The 27,207-nt window shown below is 44.1% G+C and overlaps 1 protein-coding gene across 5 annotated transcripts; it reads right to left on the reverse strand.

Annotated features, from left to right (window-relative positions):
• Positions 1 to 715: 715 nt before the first annotated feature.
• Positions 716 to 26,584, reverse strand: LOC108410971 (B-cell receptor CD22-like). Of its 5 annotated transcripts, none has more exons than XM_037533832.1 (16): positions 25,637 to 26,584; positions 24,253 to 24,293; positions 21,644 to 21,988; positions 20,899 to 21,192; positions 20,248 to 20,508; positions 19,370 to 19,630; positions 17,587 to 17,847; positions 16,188 to 16,448; positions 12,232 to 12,492; positions 10,988 to 11,248; positions 7,304 to 7,564; positions 5,945 to 6,220; positions 3,797 to 3,884; positions 3,110 to 3,139; positions 2,800 to 2,929; positions 716 to 1,606 (listed from the first exon to the last, which is right to left on the reverse strand). In XM_037533832.1, exons 2-16 carry the CDS (start codon positions 24,278 to 24,280, stop codon positions 1,574 to 1,576), a joined length of 3,051 nt encoding a protein of 1,016 aa, XP_037389729.1. In that variant the 5' UTR covers positions 24,281 to 24,293; positions 25,637 to 26,584; the 3' UTR covers positions 716 to 1,573. The 5 variants fall into 5 exon arrangements, with proteins under 5 accessions (XP_037389729.1, XP_037389730.1, XP_037389733.1 ...); XM_037533833.1 differs by lacking the exon at positions 25,637 to 26,584 and having other exon boundaries at positions 21,644 to 21,825; positions 21,940 to 21,988; positions 24,253 to 24,566; XM_037533836.1 differs by lacking the exons at positions 19,370 to 19,630; positions 25,637 to 26,584 and having other exon boundaries at positions 24,253 to 24,566.
• Positions 26,585 to 27,207: the final 623 nt, after the last annotated feature.

Genomic DNA, 27,207 nt, shown 5'->3' on the forward strand with positions numbered 1-27,207 from the left:
GTGGCCTTCAGATCAGCTCAAGAACAGCGTAGAGAGCTTCATGGAATGGGTTTCCATGGCCGAGCAGCTGCATCCAAGCCTTACATCACCAAGCGCAATGCAAAGCGTGGAATGCAGTGGAGTAAAGCGCCGCCACTGGACTCTAGAGCAGTGGAGACGTGTTCTCTGGAGTGACCAATCATGCATCTCCGTCTGGGAATCTGATGGACGAGTCTGCCTTTGGCAGTTGCCAGGAGACGGTACTTGTCTGACTGCATTGTTCCGAGTGTAAAGTTTGGTGGAGGGGGGATCATGGTGTGGGGTTGTTTTTCAGGAGTTGGGCTCGGCCCCTTAGTTCCAGTGAAAGGAACTCTGAAAGCTTCAGCACCAAGAGATTTTGGACAATTTCACGCTCCCAACGTTGTGGGAACAGTTTGGGGACGGCCCCTTCCTGTTCCAACATGACTGCGCACCAGTGCACAAAGCAGGTCCATAAAGACGTGGATGAGCCAGTTTGGTGTGGAAGAACTCGACTGGCCTGCACAGAGTCCTGACCTCAACCCCATAGAACACCTTTGGGATGAATTAGAGCGGAGACTGTGAGCCAGGCCTTCTCGTCCTACATCAGTGTCTGACCTCACAAATGCGCTTCTGGAAGAACAGTCAGAAATTCCCATAAACACTCCTAACCCTTGTGGAAAGCCTTCCCAGAAGAGCTGAAGGCCGACATCATATTAAACCCTATGGATTAAGAATGGGACGTCACTCAAGTTCATATGAGTGTGAAGCCAGAGGAGCGAATACTTTTGGCACTATAGTGTATCTTTTAGAGTCAACGTGACATCATTGGAGCTCAACACACTTGGAGTAGAACACCATCTGCTAATCCTGTAACATCAGCTAACAGATGCTTATTCTGGCTATCACTGCACTGAGTGATGGGGGTGAGATGGGCACCACTGTACCTGCCCAGGTAAAGAGAAGACTCTCACAGCTACGGGTGGCTGTGGCACCACCGGGGATCAAACTCAGGATTTCTTGACAGGGGCAGAATGTTATATATAAATATACAAATCTATATATATATATAAATATATGTATAATGTTTAAAGAAAAGAAAAAAAAAACCTCTGTGATGAACTGGCGACCTGTCCAGGGTGTACCCTGCTTTCCATCCAATGACCATTGGGATAGGCTCCAGCACCCCAGAAGGATAAGCGGTTTCAGATAAGGTATGTTTCTGTGAATTAGTCTGCTTCAAATAAATATGCGGACAAAAATGCCGTCAAAATGAAGCAAAATTGCACTCATTTAAAGCAAAGAAAGTAGCTGATTTGCTACAAACAAAGCTCATGCAAAACAACAACACTTAGAACTTAGAGCAAGGGACCCCATGGTTATGGGCCCTAAGGCTACAGCCCACACATAAAACAACAAAGTCTTCTTTAAGCCTTCTGATGTGAGCTATATTTGCAGTCTGCTGAGTTATATGAATAATCAAATGCTTAAATTCTTCACCAGTAATGGGAGAACATTGCAGGCTGAAGGCTACTGAAGTCTAGCTTTGAGTGGATATCTCGAGGTCAGGCAGGTCTCAGTAGTTCTGGTAGATGTCATTCCAGTCCACCTAACAAACAAGAATTGCGTCAGAAAATGTTTCTTAAAATGGCCAAAAGAAAACTGTCCAATCGATTTTCTTCTCTGGTGTCCAGGTAAATACAGCTAAAAGAGTTCTCCTCAGTAGAAGCTCTTGGCTGCCACCACTTTCTTCTGGCCTACAGTCATTGCAAACTAGAAGCTCAATAAAAGCTACTTCTCACAAGCAAGTTCTCTCGCTCGTATGAACATATTTGTGTCATTACCTCTTCTTTCGATTAGACGTGCAACATGTTGAGTTATGGATGTTGGAATAAAAGGAGATCCTGTTTGCACACAATATGATGTCCAATATCGCCCCCTTGAGTACTGAATGTTTTAGCTGACACCGTAATGTAAGGCTCTCTTTACGCACTGAAACATTCATGCAACTCTAGTTGCTTGAAACCTCCACGAAACTAAATTGCGTTTGAGTTGCATAAAATAAAGTTTACTTGAAACTGTTGCAGACATCTCAACTTGAAACACCAATCAGAAAGCATCATTTCAAACTGTGATTGTTTTTTGTTTCATGCAACTGTCAGGTTGCATTGTCATGTTCATATAACTGTCAAGTTGTTAAAAGCAACTTATAAAATGCAACCAGTTCCATGAAAGTTCTACACTGTAAAGCCAGCCTAATAAAATGTTATGTGCATCTTTGTTTTTTAATTGGTTTTATGTAATCACCAATTTTACACTAAAATGTTGAAGGGAACCCTCAACATGCAACTAGTTGCATGAAATTTTTGGAGAAAAAAGGCCAGCCTCATTAGATGTGTTTCAGTGAACTTTTGTTGTTCAGTTGTTCTGTGTAACTGTCAAGTTTCACTGAAATTTTGTTGAAGGAAACTTACAACATGCAGCTAGTTGCATGGTCACAGGGTACAGCCAGCCTAATAAAATATGTTCTGTGCAACTTTTATTTTTTCTCTGTAACTTTCAAGTTGCTCAGAATTTATTTTGATGCTGACTCACAACACGCACCTAGTTGCATGAAGGTTTGAGAGTACAGCCAGCTTAATAAAATGATTTTTGCAGCTTTGATTGTTTTATAATTGTTTTATAATTGTTTTGAGTAGCTTTCAGGTTCACTGTGTAAAGCCAGCCTATGGCTCAGCTCATGAAGGGGTTAACAATAACAGTGTTTTAGAGCCATTGCATCATTTTTGAGCGATGTCGTACCTGGTTTGTTTCCATGGTGTTAGCATAGATATCCTCTCCATCTGCATTGTTCATGTAGATATTGTCATTAAGATTCAAGTCATTAGTCTTAAACTGGTCGATATTCTTTCCACTGGACTCTGTACGTGACCTAAACCCACAAAGTCAGTGGTCATTAGTCACATCTTACAGAATAGAGCTGAAAAATTCCTTCATCGTGCAGACATGGAGCAATGTTTACTTCCTTTTCCTTTAAGAAGGAATCATTTATTACTTCATAACTCATCTATTCATCTGAACAGGAACATCAATCAGTTACTTCTTCTCTTACCTGAAGGCGGAGTCCGCTGGACGCTGCCGCCTGCAAAGCAGAAACAGACCGTGTGAACTTTTAACCTCAGTGACTGAGACTCTTTGATTTACTGAATGAAGCTGCTGGGTTATGTTAGTTTAGCACAGCTTTAACAGAGCAGTTTGCCACTTGCCCCAGATTTTATCAACAGCACAAGACATGTTTGGTGCTCAACTCGTGTTTATATAGTTTAGAGATGGAGGTAGAAGGTCTATGTTGCTAATTAACTAGTCAATAGTCAACCAGATCTTCCGAGTTCATTCCCAAAACTTATTTCAATGTATTCAAGCCACGTTCAACTCTTCATTGAAGTCATAACGACTTGGTTTAGGACCCAAGGAGTCAGAATTTAGCGTAACACCTGTTGTCATTGTTATGGTTCCCAGTAAGTCGTACTGCGTCTTTAATAAGGTACGACCTTAATGAAGACCTGGACGTGGTTTGAGCGAGCTGAGAGAGATTTTGTGGATGTATTTACACTAAATATTTGGGTGACTACTGACCTGTAGTGTTAGCAACTTTAGCCTTAATGCTCAACTAAAGAATTATAATTTGAACTCGAAATGTGTTGGCCGACTGAGAAAGTCTGAAGTGGAAAATTGTGTAAATTAGATTTTTTTGCCATTTTGTTAAGATTTTAAAAGAAGACATGTCTGTAAACTGTACCTCTTTCTCAAGAAGAAAGCCACCACAGTAATTCCTAAGATGATGCACACCACAGACACTACGGCAGCTGTTATCAGTCCAGAGCTTCCTGGAAATTACAGGAAAAAAGAATTGACAATGGTTCCTTGAATCAAATTTATACAGTTCTTCACTTCATGCAATAAAAATTTGAGGTGTTTGGTGCCTGAACTTGGCAGCGGTGGACAAAGTAAGCAAACCCTGTACTGGAGTTAAAGTAGATACTCAAGGTAAAATATTCCTCCAGTAAAAGTAGAAGTTCCTCCCTTTAGACCTCCACTTGAGTAAAAGTACTAAAGTATTTCCCTTCAAATGTACTTAAGTATAAAGTAAAAGTACTAAAAGAGTAATTCTGGCTCTGATGTCCTGTTATCATTTTTATAACCAGACTGGCTTCATGAACTCATTTCAGGTGAAAGTCCTCCAGCGTCTCTCTTGGTAAACCAGTCTTTTAATAGAACGTCATTAATTAGTGACGCTGACGTCTATTAAAATGATCAGAAGCACAAAACACTGAAGGTAAACAGTTTCCATCAGGGAGAACCGAGTGGCTCTGAAATCACTTTTTACACACAAGCAAAGTTTCAGTTTCAGATTTATTTACAACTTAGTTCCAAGTTGAAGTTGAATAAAAACTGGCTTTAAACTCAGGATCACAGATGAGCTCCTTTACTATGTTGATCTGTAGGCGTCTGTTCATAAACATAAACCAGCCCAAACTCATTTACTATAAAATGAAATGGTGTTTGTAGAAATTCAGAAAAAAGCCGCGTCAGTCTCGACTGCATATGTGGACATATTTCTATATTGAGCTCTATTTACACAAAGTTAGGTTAGTTCATCATTTATGTTGAACAGACTCTCCCAAAGTTTTACGCTGCTGCGCTGACGTTGAACCGCGTGCTGCACTGGGTCGGTATGACCAACAGGTCAAAACCAGCTCTAAACAAAGTGACCGCTGGGCCCTGATTGGTGCTCTGGCTTTGCGCTTCTTTCGTTTTGACATGTTACGTTTTTATACACACAGAAACCAAAAGGAACGACAGATTTCTCAAAATGTAGGAGGAAAAAGTCGGATATTAGACTCTGAAATGTAGTGGAGTGAAAGGAAAAAGTCGCCCAGAACGGAGAAACTTCAGTACAGATACACCAAAAATACTAAAGTACAGAAACTAATTACATTTACTCAGATACTGTCCAGCACTGGAAGGTGGGTTCTTGAGTTCACCTGGAACTGTGAGGTTAATGTAGCTCATGGAGGTACTGTGCTAACTGCATGCCTAAATCATCACACACGCCACAAATTGTGTCAAGTTGTTAAGTAATCTCAGACTTGCTTATGTGGTTCTGGCACTAAGGCATACTGTCATCTATAAAAAAAAATACATGTGCAAAGGTAAAAACAGTGACAGCTATTCTGAAGCAGGAATTTTGTCTGTATTTTATTCATTTTAATAGATTAAAGTGTGTCTCACAGTGCCTGAAACCACATAAGCAAGTCTCTCTCAGATTCATCTTCATAAGGCAAGTGTATGAAGTTGTAAGCATCCAGTTTACATGAAGCTAATTGTACAGTAGCTCTAGTACAAAGGTAAAGAAGCACACCTAGATAGCAGGATGACGCTGATCCATTATACATTTTCCATCATGTTCATTTTGGTCGAGAATGAAATTTTAATGCCAATGAAAGTTCTCAGTTTTTAACACCGGCATTTTAAATATGCATTGATTTGGAATTGATTACTTTTCACTTGTAAAAAGCACGACAAATAAATTTGATTTGATGGAAATTGAATGAACACACACACCACCGCTGTTGGAATAAAACCTCGTATCTCCATTTTTGTCATTTTCCATTTTTTTTTGCATATTTTGAAAGTATCTTTTGTCCTTTATATTGTGTCAAACTTTCATGATGAATGGCCCAAAATTGATTAGAAATATGTCTGGTTCCATTGACTTACATTAAAAGTAAAGCATGTTTTTTTTTCCTTCTCCTGTAAAGATAGCGTTTTGGAGATACAAGGTTTTGTTCTGACAACAGCAGTATTTTATAATAATTATATATATATATGTATTAATAAAATATGGACACAGCAAGGTCTTGCACATCATTTCGAAACACACTACCTTCTAATACTGACTGCTGGATCAGCATCTGGTAAGCATCTGTCCCCGCGATGTTAGATGCCTTACAGGACACGTTGCTGGCTAGTGGTCCCCTCAGCTCCGACACTACTAATCTTCCGGCATATTTAGATGTTGTGTTGAAGTGTGGAAGGACGGCGCTGCTCCCATCAACTGTCCAGAAGATGCTAGCTTTGGGCTCGGCCTCTGCTCGACACACGCACCGGACACCTCCAGCTGACGTAAAGCATGCTGAGTTCATCAGGATGGTGGGAGGAACTGAGACACAGGAAAACACAGGACACAGGACATGACTGCTGAGTCTTAAAGCCGTACTGCTCAACACGTTAACCAGAGCTAAAGGTGCATGAAGCAAAGTATCACAAGCTTGATCTTCATCCCTCTAAAGCAAGTCTTTAACTCCACGTCCTGCTAAAGCACACCTGAAAGTCTGAACTCCTCTGGAAATGGACAAGTTTAGTAGGTGCTTTCTGCACAAAGTACTTTTCAAAATGAGCTGGACCCCAGCCCTCCACGGCTGGAGATGAAGAGCCCTGCTCTAAAGCACTGGTTTTTCGGTCTGAAGTAGTGGTGAGGTCTTGCCAGCTGAAGGAGAGGTGCCATTATTCATCCCTCCAAAGCTTCCATTGATCTCTGTAGTTGTGTTGTCGTTCTGTAGCTGGCGTCATGCCTATATTAGGAACTGTAGGAGTCTAAGCTGGACGGCTCTATGACAGACATGAGCAGCAGTTTGGCAAATTGCTTCCGAAATAAAACATTGGAAAGCGGATACGTCTTTCCATAGGGGCTCATTTTTTTGGAACGTCTTTGAATCACAAGGTTCAATACAACTGGCGTTCCATAGGAATGACCACCTCATAACAACAACCCACACAAACCAGCAAGCTGTCAATTGTTGTAGTTGAAAGACTTTTAGGCAGTTTTAGCTGGTGTTGGTATATCACAGTGTTGAAGTGAACGGTAGACTAACTTCAGGTAGATCACTGCAGTTCGGGTCCCTGGATCATGTTTGTAGTTGTAATTAATCGGATCCAGTGAAATGAGCACGGGGCAAATGTCTCACCTTCGGGGCAGTTTGACCAAGACAAGATCACGATTATTTTCAAAAAAGTCATTCGGTTCTGTCATAGCCTGTGTGTATGAATGTACAATTCACTTTTCATTTCTATATTTATGTATTTATTTATTTTGTACAATTCTGAAAAAGTCTTAATCTGGTCTCGGCCTCGGCTGCTCTTAGTCTTGGGTTTGGGCTCGACCTGAGCTCAGTATGGACATAGACTTTGCTCTTACTTGACTACTCAGTACTCACAATATAAAAACAAACGAGGAAATACTCACAGCGAACATTCAGCAGCACTGACTCTGATTGACCTCTTCCAACAGAGTTACGGGCAGTGCAGGAGACTGACGTGTCTCGTTTGACAGATCCAAGGGGAAATGTTCTCGGTGCTCTGCGGGTCGTGGTAGAACCCTTCTGGGTAACGAGCCACTCGTAGTCAGTTGGTTCAGGGTTGCTCTTACTGGTACATGTGAGTGAGATCGTAGCACCTTCAACCACACCTTCATCAGCTCCACCTACCTTCACATCAGTGGGGGTGTCTGTGGAGATCCAGAGAACACAGGTTGTAGATTTTATTGCAGCGTTTCTTAAGACCTACAAACCATTTCACTGTAGACAGTCCAGGGTTAGCAGAGTCCAGCAGCACAGGTAGTGACTTGAAATGCATGCTTAATAACAAAAGCATTTTTTGTCAGCAATGACAAACATTTAATAATAATAATAATAACATTAATAATAATAATTTTGCAAATAATCAACAATATTTGTCATATCCATCCATCCATTATCTTCCGCTTCTCCGGGGTTCGGGTCGCGGGGGCAGCATCCTAAGCAATGAAGCCCAGACCTCCCTTTCCCCAGCCACTTCCACCAGCTCTCCAAGGGGGATTCTAAGGCGCTCCCAGGCCAGCTGGGCGATATAGTCATGCCAGCGTGTCCTGGGTCTTCCCCCGGGGTCTTCTCCCAGGTGGACTCGCCTGTGACACCTCCCGAGGGAGGCGTCCAGGAGGCATCCTAACCAGGTGCCCGAACCACCTCAGCTGGCTCCTCTCGACGTGAAGAGTCCCTCCCGGATGACTGAACTTCTCACCCTATCTCTAATGGAGAGTCCAGACACCCTGCGGAGGAAACTCATTTCGGCCGCTTGTATTTGCGATCTTATTCTTTCGGTCTTTAGCCAAAGCTCATGACCATAGGTGAGGGTGGGAACGTAGATCGACCGGTAAATCGAGAGCCTTGCCTTATGGCTCAGCTCTTTCTTTACCACAACAGACCGGTAAAGAGCCTGCATCACTACTGACCCAGCACCAATCTGCCTGTCAATCTCCTGCTCCCTTGTACCATCACTCATGAACAAGACCCCGAGATACTTGAACTCCTCCACTTGAGGCAAGAGCCTACCCCCGACCCAGAGAGGGCTCTCCACCCTTTCCCGCCTGAGAACCATGGTCTCGGATTTAGAGGTACTGATTCTCATCCCAGCCGCTTCACACTCGGCTGCAAACTGATCCAGCGAAAGCTGAAGTTCGCGGCCTGATGTCCCCAATAGGACCACATCATCTGCAAACAGCAGCGATTTCACCCTGAGGTCACCAAACCGGACACCCTCCATCCCCTGACTGCGCCTAGAAATTCTATCCATTAAAATTATGAATGGAATCGGTGACAAAGGCCAGCCCTGACGGAGTCCAACTCTCACTGGGAACGAGTCTGACTTACTGCCGGCTATGCGAACCAAACTCCTGCTTTGTTTGTACAGGGCCTGAATGGCTCGTAGCAAAGAGCCATGTACCCCATACTCCCGAAGCACCTCCCACAGAATACCCCGGGGAACACAGTCGAATGCCTTCTCCAAATCCACAAAGCACATGTGGACTGGTTGGGCAAACTCCCATGAACCCTCCAGAATCCTGGAGAGGGTAAAGAGTTGGTCCAGTGTTCCACGACCAGGGCGGAACCCGCACTGCTCCTCCTGAATCTGAGGTTCGACTATAAGCCGGACTCTCTTCTCCAGTACCCCTGCATAGACCTTACCAGGGAGGCTGAGGAGTGTGATTCCCCTGTAGTTGGAACACACCCTCTGGTCCCTTTTTTTTTAAAAAGAGGCACCACCACCCCAGTCTGCCAATCCAGTGGCACCACCCCCGATGTCCACGCAATGTTGAAAAGGCGTGTCAGCCAAGACAGCCCCACAACATCCAGAGCCTTGAGGAACTCAGGGCGGATCTCATCCACCCCTGGAGCCTTGCCACCAAGGAGCTTCTTAACTACCTTAGCGACTTCGGCCTCAGTAATGGACAAGCCTATTCCCATGTCCCCAGACTCAGCCTCCTCACTGGAGGACGTGTCGGTGGGATTGAGAAGGTCCTCAAAGTATTCCTTCCACCGCCCAATGACGTCTTCAGTCGAAGTCAGCAGCACACCATCTCCACTATATACAGTGCTAGTGGCACACTGCTTTCCCCTTCTGAGTCGCCTGACGGTTTTCCTGATGGACAAACTGTGGTTTGGACAGAAGTCCAAAAACTGAACACCACTCAGGTTCAGATCAGAGAGACCATTCCTCCCAATCACACCCCTCCAGGTCTCACTGTCATTGCCCACGTGAGCGTTGAAGTCCCCCAGTAGGACAATAGAGTCTCCAGGAGGAGCACTTTCAAGCACCCTTCCCAAGGACTCTAAGAAGGCTGGGTACTCTGAACTGCTGTTCGGTGCATAAGTCAGGACCCATTCCCTAACCCGAAGGCGTAGGGAAGCTACCCTCTCGTCCACCAGAGAAAACCCCAACATACAGGCACCGAGTCGAGGGGCTATGAGAAAGCCCACACCTGCCCGCCGCCTCTCACCATGGGCAACTCCAGAAAAGAATAAAGTCCAGCCCCTCTCAAGAAGATTGGACCCAGAGCCCAAGCTGTGTGTTGAGGTGAGCCCAACTATATCTAGCCGGTATCTCTCAACCTCGCAATCCAACTCAGGCTCCTTCCCCGCCAGTGAGGTAACGTTCCAAGTTCCAAAAGCCAGTTTCAGCAACCGAGGATCAGAACGCCAAGGCCCACGCCTTCGGACACTGCCCGATCCACAATGCACCGAACCCCTACTACTGCCCCTCCCATCGGTGGTGGGTCGATGGGAGGGGGGACTCATGTAACTCCTTCGGGCTGGGCCCAGCCGGGCACCATGAGTAAATGCCCGGCCACCACACGCTCGCTGGCGAGCCCCTCCCCCAGGCCTGGCTCCAGGGTGGGGCCCCGGTAACCCTGAGCAGGGTACACAAGTCCTGTTTTTGTGTTTTCATAGGGGTTATTATGGATCACACTTTGTCTGACCTGTATGACAAAATAATATTTGTCATATTTAAACTGAAATGCCTATATTGTAACACATTTTAACTGGTCAAACAACTGATGGCCAAAGGCCGTCTAGCAGTACCACCACAGCCCAGTGGGGGGTCACAGCCCACAGGCTGAACACCACCGCTGTATATCCTTAAATAAAATCTCTTGGTTGAGGATCTAATCGATATTTCCAGGATGGCCTAACTGCGTGTCCTTTGTTCACGTTCCAATGCAAACATCCACTGAGTGCAAACTGTAATGTTTTTATCACTGTGGTTTAATTTCATAACAAAAGTAGATGTTTCGTTTACGTTCAGTTGACTAAGTGCTGATTCTGAATGTTTTAGAGACAAAGGGACACAGAATAACCTCACCACTGCTTCCAGCTACAGTTTGACTGTAGACCATAATATAGTGACAATAAATTGAGAAGCTGCATATAGTTTAATGTTAGATTATCAAACATATTACAATATAAATGATATATGTAGAAATGTTCTGAAGAAACTTCTCAGCCACTCTTTGTCTCGACTCGGACTCGATGTGTAACAGTCTAGGTCTTGACTTGGTTCTAGCCATCCTGACTGTAACACTCATATTAACAAAAATAAACGAGGAAATACTCACAGTGGACATTCAGCAGCACTGACTCTGATTGACCTCTTCCAACAGAGTTACAGGCAGTGCAGGAGACTGACGTGTCTCGCTTGACAGATCCAAGGGGAAACGTTCTCGGTGCTCTGTGGGTCGTGGTGGAACCCTTCTGGGTAACGAGCCACTCGTAGTCAGTTGGTACAGGGTTGCTCTTACTGGTGCATGTGAGTGAGATCGTAGCACCTTCAACCACACCTTCATCAGCTCCACCTACCTTCACATCAGTGGGGGCGTCTGTGGAGATCCAGAGAACACAGTTTGTAGATTTTATTGCAGCGTTTCTTATGACCTACAAACTATTTCACTGTAAAAAAATAAAAATAAAAACAAGTCAGATCAAAGAAGTAGAGCTGTAGAGACCACTTGGTATGGACAAGAACAATCTGCGGCAGCACTTTGCAAGGCTGGAGACCTGTCGACTGTTGGCTAATGCAGGTCGGGTGAGGGTCACATGCTCTCCTGGAGGATTCCAGGAGGTGGAATCCAGGAGCGGATCACTGCATCACTGACACTAAGCACCAGAATAATCAATGAGGGTGATATAAATATAACGCTTTTGCAAATATACTGTTCAAAATTATATTTTGATTAAATGCCTATATTTTAACAATTTTTAGCTGTTAAAACAACTGATGGCCATTGGCCACCCAGCAGTACCACTGCAGCCCAGTGGGGGGCCACAGCCCACAGGCTGAACACCACTGCTCTATATGCTTAAATAAAATCTCTTGGTTGAGGATCTAATCGATATTTCCAGGATGGCCTTACTGATTATTCCTTATTGAAGTTCCAAGTCAAAACATTCCCTGAGGGCAGATTGGAATGTTGTTATGAATGTGGTTTTATTTATTAACTCAAATGGAGGCGGTTCGGTTTATGGCCACATGATTTTAAGTGGTGATTTTAATTATGTTTCAGCAAAGAACAGATATGATATAACCTTATGACTGCATCCAGTTCCAACGCAAAGTAGGACTAAGACTATAATATAATTTTATAGGCTAAATGTTTTTAAATATTTTATTTCTATAACAAGACCTATATTATGCATGAATGTATAATGTATTATTAATGAAAATAAAAGTATAATATATATATATATATATATATATATATATATATATATATATAAAAAAACTTTTTAACGTATAAAAAAAATTCTGGTCTTGGTCTCGACTAACACTCATATTAACAAAAATAAACGAGGAAATACTCACAGCGGACATTCAGCAGCACTGGATTTGATTGACCTCTTCCAACAGAGTTACGGGCAGTGCAGGAGACTGACGTGTCTCGCTTGACAGATCCAAGGGGAAACGTTCTCGATGCTCTGTGGGTCGTGGTGGAACCCTTCTGGGTAACGAGCCACTCGTAGTCAGTTGGTTCAGGCTTGCTCTTACTGGTACATGTGAGTGAGATCGTAGCACCTTCAACCACACCTTCATCAGCGCCGTCTACCTTCACATCAGTGGGCACGTCTGTGGAGATCCAGAGAACACAGGTTGTACATTTTATTGCAGCGTTTCTTAAGACCTACAAACCATTTCACTGTAGACCATCCAGTAAACATTTGACAGAACTGAACTGAATTTGTAGTGGATGGACTGAACTGAGCTCTGCGGGTCTAAATGAATTACTCCCACTGCTCTCATGCCACGCTGATGTTTCACACTGTTTAATGTCTTTGGGTGGGGTTAGCTCCTCTGCTCTCTTAAAGGCGAGGCACCAGGCTGCTCATCGGGTAATTTAAAGGATTTGAGTTGGAGGAAATTCAGGTGATGACTTGACCAGGAGGACATAGCGTCACAGCTTGTTCACACAGGATGGGACTATGATTGTTATCAAAAATGCCATTCGTTTCTCTCATAGAAGTTCAGACCCGGAGCTCCTGATATGGGTAGGACACTGACTATAGAATGACTTCAAACGTCTTCACTGCCTTGCCGTGTTCACACAGTGTCACTGATACTAAGTACCACTCCATAACACCGCTGTGGCATTTTTTGCCCGTGGTCATGCACAGAGATTTTTCCATACCATAACCTCATGCCAGAATGTAAAGCTAGTTTCAAAAGCTGCCCAAGTGCTTATATCTGTAAAGCTATACATACATACATATTAAATAATGGCAAGCCAAACAGGAAATATTTAATTAAGATAGATAGATAGATAGATAGATAGATAGATAGATAGATAGATAGATAGATAGATAGATAGATAGATAGATAGATAGATGTTCTATTTTATATATACCTCTCCATGGATCACCACCTTATCGTGGTGGAGAGGTTTGTGTGCTTAAATGATCCTAGGAGCTATGTTGTCTGGAGCAAAAGCTCCTAGTAGGGTCTCCCATGGCAAACTGGTCCTAGGTGACAGGCCAGACAAAGTGTGATCCATAATCACCCCTATGAAAGCAAGAAAGCAGGACTTGTGTACCCTGCCCGGATCAGGGTTACCAGGGCCCCACCCTGGAGCCAGGCCTGGGGGAGGGGCTCGCCAGCGAGCGTCTGGTGGCCAGGCATTCACTCATGGTGCCCGGCCGGGCCCAGCCCGAAGGAGCTACATGAGTCCCCCTCCCATCGACCCACCACCGATGGGAGGGGCAGTAGTAGGGGTGCGGTGCATTGTGGATCGGGCAGTGTCCGAAGGCATGGGCCTTGGCGTTCTGATCCTCGGTTGCTGAAACTGGCTTTTGAAACTTGGAACGTTACCTCACTGGCGGGGAAGGAGCCTGAGTTGGTGCGCAAGGTTGAGAGATACCGGCTAGATATAGTTGGGCTCACCTCAACACACAGCTTGGGCTCTGGGTCCAATCTCCTTGAGAGGGGCTGGACTTTTTTCTTTTCTGGAGTTGCCCATGGTGAGAGGCGGCGGGCAGGTGTGGGCTTTCTCATAGCCCCTCGACCCGGCGCCTGTATGTCGAGTGGTGTTCAGTTTTTGGACTTCTGTGCAAACCACAGTTTGTCCATCACGAACACCATGTTTGAACACAAGGATGTCCATAAGTGCACATGGCACCAGGACACCCTAGGCCGCAGTTCAATGATTAACTTTGTAGTCGTGTCATTGGACTTGCGGCCATGTGTTTTGGACACTCGGGTAAAGAGAGGAGCTGAGCTGTCAACTGATCACCACCTGGTAGTGAGTTGGATCAGGTGGTGGGGGAAGATGCCGGTCAGACCAGGCAAGCCCAAACGTATAGTGAGGGTTTGCTGGGAACGTCTAGCAGAAGAACCTGTCAGATTGATCTTCAACTCACACCTCCGTCAGAACTTTGACCAGATATCGGGGGAGGAGAGGGACATTGACTCAGAATGGGCCATGTTCCGCTCCTCCATTGTTGAAGCGGCTGACTGTAGCTGTGGTCGCAAGGTAGTTGGTGCCTGTCGGGGCGGTAATCCTCGAACCCGGTGGTGGACACCCCAGGTGGAGATGCCGTCAAGCTGAAGAAGGAGTCCTACCGGACATGGTTGGCCTGTAGGACACCAGAGGCAGCTGGCAGGTATCGACAGGCCAAGCGATCTGCGGCTTCAGTCGTTGCCAAGGCAAAAACACGGGTGTGGGAAGATTTCGGTGAGGCCTTGGAAAGTGACTTTAAGTTGGCTCCGAAAAGATTCTGGCAAACCGTCAGGCGACTCAGAAGGGGAAAGCAGTGTGCCACTAGCACTGTATATAGTGGAGATGGTGTGCTGCTGACTTCGACTGAAGACGTCATTGGGCGGTGGAAGGAATACTTTGAGGACCTTCTCAATCCCACCGACACGTCCTCCAGTGAGGAGGCAGAGTCTGGGGACACGGGAATAGGCTTGTCCATTACTGAGGCCGAAGTCGCTAAGGTAGTTAAGAAGCTCCTTGGTGGCAGGGCTCCAGGGGTGGATGAGATCCGCCCAGAGTTCCTCAAGGCTCTGGATGTTGTGGGGCTGTCTTGGCTGACACGCCTTTTCAACATTGCGTGGACATCGGGGGTGGTGCCACTGGATTGGCAGACTGGGGTAGTGGTGCCTCTTTTTAAAAAGGGGGGACCGGAGGGTGTGTTCCAACTACAGGGGAATCACACTCCTCAGCCTCCCTGGTAAGGTCTATGCAGGGGTACTGGAGAAGAGAGTCCGGGTTATAGTCGAACCTCAGATTCAGGAGGAGCAGTGCGGGTTCCGCCCTGGTCGTGGAACACTGGACCAACTTTTTACCCTCTCCAGGATTCTGGAGGGTTCATGGGAGTTTGCCCAACCAGTCCACATGTGCTTTGTGGATTTGGAGAGGGCATTCGACTGTGTTCCCCAGGGTATTCTGTGGGAGGTGCTTCGGGGGTACGGGGTACATGGCTCTTTGCTACGAACCGTTCAGGCCCTGTACAAACAAAGCTGGAGTTTGGTTCGCATGTAAAGCAGTCAGTCAGACTTGTTCCCAGTGAGAGTTGGATTCCGTCAGGGCTGCCCTTTGTCACCGATTCTATTCATAATTTTTATGGATAGAATTTCTAGGCGCAGTCAGGGGATGGAGGGTGTCCGGTTTGGTGACCTCAGGGTCACATCGCTGCTGTTTGCAGATGATGTGGTCCTATTGGGGACATCAGGCCGTGAACTTCAGCTTTCACTGGATCGGTTTGCAGCCGAGTGTGAAGTGGCCGGGATGAGGATCAGTACCTCCAAATCCGAGGCCATGGTTCTCAGGCGGGAAAGGGTGGAGAGCCCTCTCTGGGTTGGGGATGAGCTCTTGCCTCAAGTGGAGGAGTTTAAGTATCTCGGGGTCTTGTTCACGAGTGATGGTACAAGGGAGCGGGAGATTGACAGGCGGATTGGTGCTGGGTCAGCAGTGATGCGGGATCTTTACCGGTCTGTTGTGGTAAAGAAAGCTGAGCCATAAGGCAAGGCTCTCGATTTACTGGTCGATCTACGTTCCCCCGGGGAAGACTCAGGACACGCTGGCGTGACTATATCGCCCAGCTGGCCTGGGAGCGCCTCGGAATCCCTCCCAGGGAGCTAGTGGAAGTGGCTGGGGAAAGGGAGGTCTGGGCCTCATTGCTCAGGATGCTGCCCCCGCGACCCGAACCCCCGGAGAAGCGGAAGATGATGGATGGATGGATGGATGGATATATATATAATCGAAGTTCATTAAACATTTCCTGTTCAGGTTGCCATATATACCTCAAAATAAACAAGGAAATACTCACAGTGGACATTCAGCAGCACTGACTCTGATTGACCTCTTCCAACAGAGTTACGGGCAGTGCAGGAGACTGACGTGTCTCGTTTGACAGATCCAAGGGGAAACGTTCTCGGTGCCCTGCGGGTCGTGGTGGAACCCTTCTGGGTAACGAGCCACTCGTAGTCAGTTGGTTCAGGGTTGCTGTTACTGGTGCATGTGAGTGAGATCGTAGCACCTTCAACCACACCTTCATCAGCTCCACCTACCTTCACATCAGTGGGGGCGTCTGTGGAGATCCAGAGAACACAGGTTGTAGATTTTATTGCAGCGTTTCTTAAGACCTACAAACTATTTCACTGTAGCCAGTCCAGAGTTAGCAGAGTCCAGCAGCACAGGTAGTGACTTGACATGCATGCTTAATAACAAAAGCATTTTTAGTCAACAATGACAAATGTTTAATAATAATAACAACATTAATAATAATAATAATAATAATAATAAAAATTGCCTCTATTTAACCAATGGATTAATAGTAAATCAACTAAAATAGTGAAAACTTATGCAACACTGATGTTTAGCACCGTCTCTAAATTGGGCTTATTGCTATGCATTTTCCCAAAGTGGAGGAAGTTCAGGTGATGACTAGATTTACAAAACATGACAGAACAAAATGAGCCCAGCGCTGCAAAGTCATTGCTGCATTTCCTTTCACTGAACATATAAACAAATCTAGTTAGCAGTTTGACAGAATAATCGGTGAGCTTCATATGAACGTAATGTTTTATTTTTGCAAATAATGAACAATATTTGTCATATTTAAACTGAAATGCCTATATTGTAACACATTTTAGCTGGTAAAACAACGGCTGGCCAAAGGCCGTCTAGCAGTACCACCACAGCCCAGTGGGGGGTCACAGCCCACAGGCTGAACACCACCGCTGTATATCCTTAAATAAAATCTCTTGGTTGAGGATCTAATCGATATTTCCAGGATGGCCTAACTGCGTGTCCTTTGTTCACGTTCCAATGCAAACATCCACTGAGTGCAAACTGTAATGTTTTTATCACTGTGGTTTAATTTCATAACAAAAGTAGATGTTTGGTTTACGTTCAGTTGACTAAGTGCTGATTCTGAATGTTTTAGAGACAAAGGGACACAGAATAACCTCACCACTGCTTCCAGCTACAGTTTGACTGTAGACCATAATATAGTGACAATAAATTGAGAAGCTGCATATAGTTTAATATTAGATTATCAAACATATTACAATATAAATGATATATGTAGAAATGTTCTGAAGAAACTTCTCAGCCACTCTTTGTCTCGACTCGGACTCGGCGTGTAACAGTCTAGCACTTGACTTGGTTCTAGCCATCCTGACTGTAACACTCATATTAACAAAAATAAACGAGGAAATACTCACAGTGGACATTCAGCAGCACTGGATTTGATTGACCTCTTCCAACAGAGTTACGGGCAGTGCAGGAGACTGACGTGTCTCGCTTGACAGATCCAAGGGGAAACGTTCTCGATGCTCTGTGGGTCGTGGTGGAACCCTTCTGGGTAACGAGCCACTCGTAGTCAGTTGGTTCAGGGTTGCTCTTACTGGTGCATGTGAGTGAGATCGTAGCACCTTCAACCACACCTGCATCAGCTCCACCTACCTTCACATCAGTGGGCGCGTCTGTGGAGATCCAGAGTACACAGGTTGTAGATTTTATTGCAGCGTTTCTTATGACCTACAAACTATTTCACTGTAAAAAAATAAAAATAAAAACAAGTCAGATCAAAGCAGTAGAGCAGTAGAGACCACTTGGTATGGACAAGAACAATCTGCGGCAGCACTTTGCAAGGCTGCGAACAGTCAGAACCCGTCTTTATAGGCCGTAACGCTGACAGTCAGGTGTGGCGGGTTAGTATTCAGGTCACCAGGATCTGGAGAGCTGTCGACCGTTGGCTAATGCAGGTGGGGTGAGGGTCACATGCTCTCCTGGAGGATTCCAGGAGGTGGAATCCAGGAGCGGATCACTGCATCACAGACACTAAGCACCACTCCATAAAACTGCCACTGCATTTTTTGGGCCTATAGTCATCCACAACCTTGCTGACAGAGGGAGCGTTCCTCTTAATGACCTTATGCCAGAATGTGCTTGAGTGCTTATAGCCTTAACTTTAACCCGAGTCCCACTCAAAAGCTAGATCCATTGCAAGGAAACACCACCATATTGATCATATGCACATGATTCACTTCAAATTACAAACAAAGCAGCAGGCAGAGCAAAATAGCAATAGCGGACCGTGTTTTCCTTCAGACCCGTCACCGAGAGGCTGAACCTGATCACTGCACGAGCTGAAAGTGTGTTCAAAAACTTGGTAAAGGACGTCTTCCCAAGAAGTGGGTGAATTATCCACTATGGAGTTACTTGTTTTCCAACACTACACATTGATTGCTGTGTTGCCTTTGTTTTAGTTATGTTTCTATTTTTAGTGGAATAACTAGATAACAGTTCGCCAGAATAATCAATGAGGGTGATATAAATATAACGCTTTTGCAAATATACTGTTCAAAATTATATTTTGATTAAATGCCTATATTTTAACAATTTTTAGCTGTTAAAACAACTGATGGCCATTGGCCACCCAGCAGTACCACTGCAGCCCAGTGGGGGGCCACAGCCCACAGGCTGAACACCACTGCTCTATATGCTTAAATAAAATCTCTTGGTTGAGGATCTAATCGATATTTCCAGGATGGCCTTACTGATTATTCCTTATTGAAGTTCCAAGTCAAAACATTCCCTGAGGGCAGATTGGAATGTTGTTATGAATGTGTTTTTATTTATTAACTCAAATGGAGGCGGTTCGGTTTATGGCCACATGATTTTAAGTGGTGATTTTAATTATGTTTCAGCAAAGAACAGATATGATATAACCTTATGACTGCATCCAGTTCCAACGCAAAGTAGGACTAAGACTATAATATAATTTTATAGGCTAAATGTTTTTAAATATTTTATTTCTATAACAAGACCTATATTATGCATTAAGGTATAATGTATTATTAATGAAAATTAAAGTATAATATATATATATATATATATATATATATATATATATATATAAAAAAATTTTAACGTATTAAAAAAATTTTGGTCTTGGTCTCGACTAACACTCATATTAACAAAAATAAACGAGGAAGTACTCACAGCGGACATTCAGCTGTACTGAATTTGATTGACCTCTTCCAACAGAGTTACGGGCAGTGCAGGAGACTGACGTGTCTCGCTTGACAGATCCAAGGGGAAACGTTCTCGATGCTCTGTGGGTCGTGGTGGAACCATTTTGGGTAACGAGCCACTCGTAGTCAGTTGGTTCAGGGTTGCTCTTACTGGTACATGTTAGTGAGATCGTAGCACCTTCAACCACACCTGCATCTGCTCCACCTACCTTCACATCAGTGGGGGCGTCTGTGGAGATCCAGAGAACACAGGTTGTACATTTTATTGCAGCGTTTCTTAAGACCTACAAACCATTTCACTGTAGACCATCCAGTAAACATTTGACAGAACTGAACTGAATTTGTAGTGGATGGACTGAACTGAGCTCTGCGGGTCTAAATGAATTACTCCCACTGCTCTCATGCCACGCTGATGTTTCACACTGTTTAATGTCTTTGGGTGGGGTTAGCTCCTCTGCTCTCTTAAAGGCGAGGCACCAGGCTGCTCATCGGGTAATTTAAAGGATTTGAGTTGGAGGAAATTCAGGTGATGACTTGACCAGGAGGACATAGTGTCACAGCTTGTTCACACAGGATGGGACTATGATTGTTATCAAAAATGCCATTCGTTTCTCTCATAGAAGTTCAGACCCGGAGCTCCTGATATGGGTAGGACACTGACTATAGAATGACTTCAGACGTCTTCACTGCCTTGCCGTGTTCACACAGTGTCACTGATACTAAGTACCACTCCATAACACCGCTGTGGCATTTTTTGCCCGTGGTATTTATATAAAATCGAAGTTCATTAAATATTTCCTGTTCAGGTTGCCATATATACCTCAAAATAAACAAGGAAATACTCACAGCGGACATTCAGGAGCACTGACTCTGATTGACCTCTTCCAACAGAGTTACGGGCAGTGCAGGAGACTGACGTGTCTCGTTTGACAGATCCAAGGGAAAACGTTCTCGATGCTCTGCGGGTCGTGGTGGAACCCTTCTGGGTAACGAGCCACTCGTAGTCAGTTGGTTCAGGCTTGCTCTTACTGGTGCATGTGAGTGAGATCGTAGCACCTTCAACCACACCTGCATCAGCTCCACCTACCTTCACATCAGTGGGCGCGTCTGTGGAGATCCAGAGAACAAGGGTTGTAGATTTTATTGCAGCGTTTCTTAAGACCTACAAACCATTTCACTGTAGCCAGTCCAGTAAACATTTGATAGAACTGAACTGAATTTCTAGTGGATGGACTGAACTGAGCTAATAACCAATATGAAGTGACTAGAGAAGGAAATACAAAATACTATTTGCTTAGTTGTCTATTTCCATTGTTTACATGCAATTTCAAATATGTATTTTTGATCATTTCAATTCTTTTTGGCTGTCCTGTGTATTTTAATATATAATTGTATCACTTATATTGTTAAACAAGAAAGGAGGTCAGTGAGAGGTTGAAAGAACAATACATAGTTCTGTAACAACGTGAAGTGAAGAAAACGAGTTTGTAGACTCACAGAAGACGTTGAGTCCAACAGCTGTACTGTATATAAATTTGCTGTTGAGTGTTGCTCTGCAGCTGACCGCGCTGCTGTGGTACAGACGGTTTGCTCTGAACTGAGCTCGTGTCACTGAAGTCCACAGTCCTTCTGAAAACGTGGTGCTGATCAGGCTGTTAGAAACGGAAGACAAACCCACCCATTGCACCGGAGGAGGGGACGAAGGACAGGAATGCCGGACTGTGCAGGTGGCGGAGAATAAATTTCCATCCGTTTGTGGGCTCGATACGGAAATGTGGATCTCAGGGTTCACTGGAATCAAAGCAAAGATGATATTAACTGGTCATAAGACTTTTATAGTCCAAAATCATAATTACATCATAAATACTTGTATGACTGTTCATTGAAGTCATTTGATGTGGATGAGAAATCACAGTGAAGCATTGAGGAGGGTCTCAGAGCAGCCAGAGGGGCTCCTCCTGATATTCGGTGATGTGGAGCACCCTCCACATCCAAATGTAACATTGTGGGTTATTATTATTTACCCCCTGCCTGCTGGTACACGGTAATCAAAACTCAAAGTTTTAGAGTTTTAGTCATTCCACTTCAGATCACAGGAAAACAGGAATGTTGTCTTTTACACAATATGATATGATATGCATTCTGCTTAATGTGATCAGACACATGAATTACCAAAGGTACATTTAAGTTGCTTTAATAGTCGTTTTAGGTTTGTTTGGATGTTTGCTTTGTTTGCGCTCACCAATATTTATTTCGATGTATTTGTATTCGTTGCTGGACGTCTCCGGATAGATCCATGGATACAGGCTTATCCCGTTGTCTTCCTGGCGGACATTGTTGAGCTGTAAGCTGCAGTCTCCCTGTCTAGGACTTCCAGGTACTGATGTTCTTCCTCTAAACTCCTGTATTATATCTCCAGTGCTCCTAGAATACACCACAGGATACCCCATACCTTTATACTTGTACCATTTCACTTCATTATGTGAGCTGGTGTGGCACGATATCTTCACACAGATGCCCTCAACAGCTTTAACTGACTTTGGCACCTGAACCTCCCAGCCATGCCCCAGACAGCTCAGCACTGAAACTGTGGAGATGGAGAGAGAAGAGGACACTAGTCCTCTTCATGAGGTCACTAGTGATCTAAAAAAAAAAAAACAATTGCATTACTTTCGAGGTTTACTTTAAACTGGCTTGCACATTCATAAGCAGTGGAAGAGGTGACAAGTTTAGAAAACAGTCCCTCTTAATGGAAGCCTGGAGGGAAGCTTGGTCCCTCCAGAGAAATGTTAATGATTTTAACTAGAAAATGAAGGTGCTCTGAAAGTACTCTCAGAATAAAGCACATGGATGGATGGATGGATGGACGGATAGATAGATTTAGATAGATTCTTGATCCTGAAGGAAATTTAGCAGCCAGAAACAACACTGCACAGTAACTTACCAGATCCTTTATGTAGATCCTCTACAGGCAGATATACAAATAGAAAAAGTACCAGAGTCTGTGATAAGATCTATAACCTGAGATGAGAGATGCAGCGCAATGATGACTGTACAAGAAGTTACAGGTAACGGCGTATAATGACCACTGTATGAATAAATATGTGCAGATATTGGTACCAAATAAAGTGTCCAGATGCACAATGAGCTATGCAGAAGGTGCAGTATGTGCAGCACGCTGTCTATACGTGCAGCACGCTGTCTATACGTGCAGCACGCTGTCTATACGTGCAGCACGCTGTCTATACGTCCAGCACGCCGTCTATACATGCAGATGGATAAACACATTGTAGAGAGACTCTGTTCAGTAAGTTCACCAACTGTGCTAACATCACATCCAGAACTGTATGGCTATTTTGCCTCGACTGAGATTTGACTGAGATTATTGCATGAGGTGTTTAGTGCTCTGATCCAGTAGGGGGAGCTCTCACATAGTGATGTGACCCACATTCATCCGTTTTGTAAAGAGCTCTGAATGTTACTGTACGTTAAGTCGGGAACAGTAAATGTGTCTCCCTGAGTGAGCCCAGTATAGCCAACTGAATGGGCAGCTAGCTTTATTTTCACGTATGAAAGCCAACAATGAGCAATGCTGGTTAGGTGCAGCTGCCCTGATGTGGTGGGGTTGACTGGCACACCGATTTTGGGGTTGGCTGACCCGTGTTTACGCCTGTCCGAGTGTTGAGCTACTGTCACAAACATATCATTGCTGTCCAAAGAATCTGCAAAGCAGCGGCTTTAAATGAGAAGGCAAAAATATTCTTAACTTTGAACGTCACTTAATATAAAGTCTTCACCTCTGACTTTTTATTGGTCTGTTGATCATGAAACACTCACTCAATGTACAGGAGCTGCGTTCAAAAAACTGAGCATGAGTGGATCAGTGTCTGATCTACTCGTATCAGCACAACGTACTAACACACCACCACCACGTCAGTGTCATTGCAGTGCTGAGAATGACCCACCACCCAAACAGTACCTGCTCTGTGAGGGTCCATGGGGGTCCTGACCACTGAAGAACAGGGTAACAGAGTATCAGAGAAACAGATGGACTACAGTCTGTAACTGTAGAACTACAGAGAGCAGCTATACAGTAAGTGGAGCTGGTCAGATGGACAGTGAGCGCAGAAACGAGGAGGAGGTTTTAATAACGTGGCCGGTCAGTGTTTATCACTGTTAATGTTGAACATTCATTGCATTATTGTTTATATATTTGTATAGTTCTTCTTACCTGTAAGCTTTATGCCATTTTACAATAAGTGAGTCTCTCAAGGTGAAAATAACATTAAAATCACAAACTGTGTCCACCTTTTAATTTCACAAGATCAAACTTTTCTCATATATGCAAAGCATCGTTTAATCATCTAACCATGAAAAACACGTTTACCTGTTTATGAAAGGGTAAAAAGTGTTTCTCTTACTGTTTTTCAGCCAATGCAAAAACAAACAAACCATTTCTAATGTTGAACGGATTCAAAAACATCTGGATATTTGTATATGTGGTGGGTCTAAATGAAATTATTTCTTTTTGTGGTTCATTCTTCAAAACTCTTGCTTTTTAAACGGTGTGTCAACCATCTTCATAACACATGCCAGCCAAACACATAATGGGGCTGGTTTGCACATATGAATCCACAAATTCCAGGACATGTTTTGGTACCGAAAGCCTGAGGTTTACGCCCACTGTCCACACATACCGTCCACACCGCACAGGAATGACCGGAGAACAGAGTCCTTTTAAAGAGATTTACAAAGGAAGAGATTCTCTGGCTGGAGAAGATACGGAATCTTCTGCTCTGTATCCTGAACAACAGGCACGCAAGTAAAGTCATGATTCAAAGCCAACTTTACCAGCTAGGAAGAGTCTGTGTCTGTCCATTACTGGGCGAGGCCTAGAAAAGGGAAGAAGGAGGAAAGGAAATCATGCTTTAGACTTACTTTTCAAATTAGCGCATCCGGTCAAATTTCTAAGTGAAAAGTGGAAACATCCCCTACAGAGAGCGAACGCTTCTGCACGGCTTAATGCACGCTTACTGTTTATTAGCTGAATTCTACACTGGAAAAAAGAAAGCATGAATATATTTTGGCACATTAAATGATTGTTTTATTTTCTTGTGAATCTCAGCAAATTAATATACACTCACTGGCCACTTTATTAGGTACCCCTTGCTAGGCTGGACCCCCTTTTACCTTCAGAATTGTCTTAATTCTTCGTGTCTCATTTTCAACAAGGTGTTGGAAACGTTCCTCAGAGATTCTGGTTGGTTATTTGAGTTCCTGTTGCCTTTCTATCATCTGGAACCAGTCTGCCCATTCTCCTCTGACCTCTCACATCAACAAGGCATTTTCGTCCACACAACTGACCGCTCACTGGATGTTTCCTCTTTTTCGGACCGTTCTCTGTAAACCCTAGAGATGGTTGTGTGTGAAAATCCCAGCAGATCAGCAGTTTCTGAAATACTCAGACCAGCCCGTCTGGCACCAACAACCACGCCACGTTCAAAGCCCCTTAAATCCCCTTTCTTCCCCGTTCTGATGCTCGGCCTGCACTTCAGCAAGTCGTCTTGACCACCTCTACACGCCTAAATGCGCTGAGTTGTGGCCGTGTGATTGGCTGATTAGCTATTTGTGTTAACAAGCAACTGAACATGTACCTAATAAAGTGGCCGGTGAGTGTACATTTTTAATCCTATAGAATTCCCAGTGTCTGGAAAACAGCTCATGTTAATCCGCTGCATAAAAGAGGTGAGGTGACACATTAACGACACATCAATATTGAATTTAAATGGTAATCTTTAGTGAATAGTCGACTCAAATGATTCTCTCATCAGTCTCTGCAGCCGCCCTGGTTTTAAACGATCTTACACAGCTGTGGACAAAAAGGCAGCACTGCGCTGCAGTCGCAGAGCGAAGCACGTCTGCATTATCATTCCGATTTTTAGACTGTACTAACACATTGGCGCGTACTGGATTTGATTGTTTCCTTATAGGAACTAAGTGTGTCTTACAGGAACCAATGGACTTTAATAATAACCATTAAGCAAAATGGTTCTAATGGTCATTTTCTAGCAGAGGATATACTTGCCTTATTGTATCCTGATGCAATTGTATGGACTTACAACCAGTCCTATTATTAGTAATAATAATAATAATAATAATAATAATAATAATGACAATATTATTATTATTATTATTATTATTATTACGTTGTAGTTTGTATGTATTCATCTCTTACCTTTCACCACTGCAGATGCCTTGATGTCGCTGGCAAGTAGAGATCAACTCTTTGATGCAGTGAAGTCATTTAACTTTTACTGTAGCCAGAATAGAGTGGGCAGGGCTTCCTCTTTCTTTCAAGAGATACAATCTGCCTCCATTTGCCCTCCACTTCTTCATTTTATTTTCCACAATCACTCTGGTCACAATGCATTTTTGCCGAACTCTTACTGATGTGGCAAAACTAATCTTGTTTCGTTTACGGCTTTAGATTGGTTAAACCTAATCCTGGACTTTACACACTAAAACTTTCATGCAACTAGTTGCATGTTGTAAGTTGCCTGCAACACAATATCCGTGCAACTTCAACAGCTACACAACTCAAAAACAATAGAAGTTGCATACAACACATTCAGTTACTCCACTAGAGCCAAACTAGCTGCCCGTGATAGTTTGTTCTCGCTATGAAGTCAAAAGGAGTTGTAATTTAGATATTTACCACTTTGTCATATGTTTTTTCCAGGTGTTACTGCGTCCCCAGCAGTTAGGTCCAGTTAGATTTTTTTTTTAAATAAATGTGTCCCAAAGTCTAAAAATCAGTGAGGAACGTTACAAATTGTCACTATTTAGACATATTTTCTGCAACTAAGCAACATTTTTGTATTTTAATGAAAAAATCATACTAGTCATGTTCGCCATGTACTGGCTAGCATTTTTAATAGTTAAATAATTTGAAGGGTGGACTTCAAACCACAATACGCGTTTCCACTGTGTGCCAGTCCATTTCCAATAAGCTCAAGCCCAGGGAAGTTGGCATTATTTCTGGACATGACTGGCACTTATGGGCCGTAGGGCAAAGACAGTAAGATCGTAGCTACGCTACTGCCAATGGATTAAGTGTCCAAGATTAAGATTAAGTGACCCTTATTAGTCCCACAATGGGGAAATTTCACCTCCACATTAAACCCATCCGTGCAGTGAAACACCACACACACACACTAGTGAACACACACACACACAGGGGCAGTGAGCACACTTGCCCGGAGCGGTGGGCAGCCCAATCCGCAGCACCCGGGGAGCAGTTGGGGGTTAGGTGTCTTGCTCAAGGACACCTCAGTCACGTACTGTCAGCTCTGGGGATCGAACCAGCGATCTTCTGGTTACAGGGCTGGTTCCCTGACCTCCAGCCCACAACTGCCCCAAATTTGTCAGGGGAACGCAGAACACTATGAAGTCCAGGAACTGTGAAAAATTGTAATACAAGATACTGCACATTACATAACGGTGTAAAAATGACATGCAGGTTAATGAAAACGTGTTCCAGCTGTGTCGGCTCTCAGGAGGTGCAGGGTTCTGGTGTTGGTAATTTATGTTTAACAGGAAATCCATCAGTGCAGTGTGCTGGTGCTCTAACAGGAAGGCCAAGGCTCATCTCTAGTTAAAAGAGTGTTGCTGCTTGTGGTTTTCAAGCATAAAGCATCTTCTAGAGAGTTAACGCCTTTAGCAGTTACTTTAATAGATTCACACACGCAATTACCAAACTAACAAATTCGTCCAATGTCTTTATTTTCTTTGTGTATCTAAAAAGGG

Source organism: Pygocentrus nattereri, chromosome 24, assembly GCF_015220715.1.
Source record: "Pygocentrus nattereri isolate fPygNat1 chromosome 24, fPygNat1.pri, whole genome shotgun sequence".
Lineage (NCBI taxonomy): Eukaryota > Metazoa > Chordata > Actinopteri > Characiformes > Serrasalmidae > Pygocentrus > Pygocentrus nattereri.

What these genes read in the sequence shown, in the direction of transcription:
- LOC108410971 (XM_037533832.1), bottom strand. Translation starts at nt 24,280, where the DNA reads ATGGACAGACACAGACTCTTCCTAGCTG. An exon ending in ATACATCGAAATAAATATTG is followed by an intron (nt 21,193 to 21,643) that starts GTGAGCGCAAAC and finishes CTTTGATTCCAG; the next exon opens with TGAACCCTGAGATCCACATT. An exon ending in AGTGCTCCTGAATGTCCGCT is followed by an intron (nt 19,631 to 20,247) that starts GTGAGTATTTCC and finishes GGATCTCCACAG; the next exon opens with ACGCCCCCACTGATGTGAAG.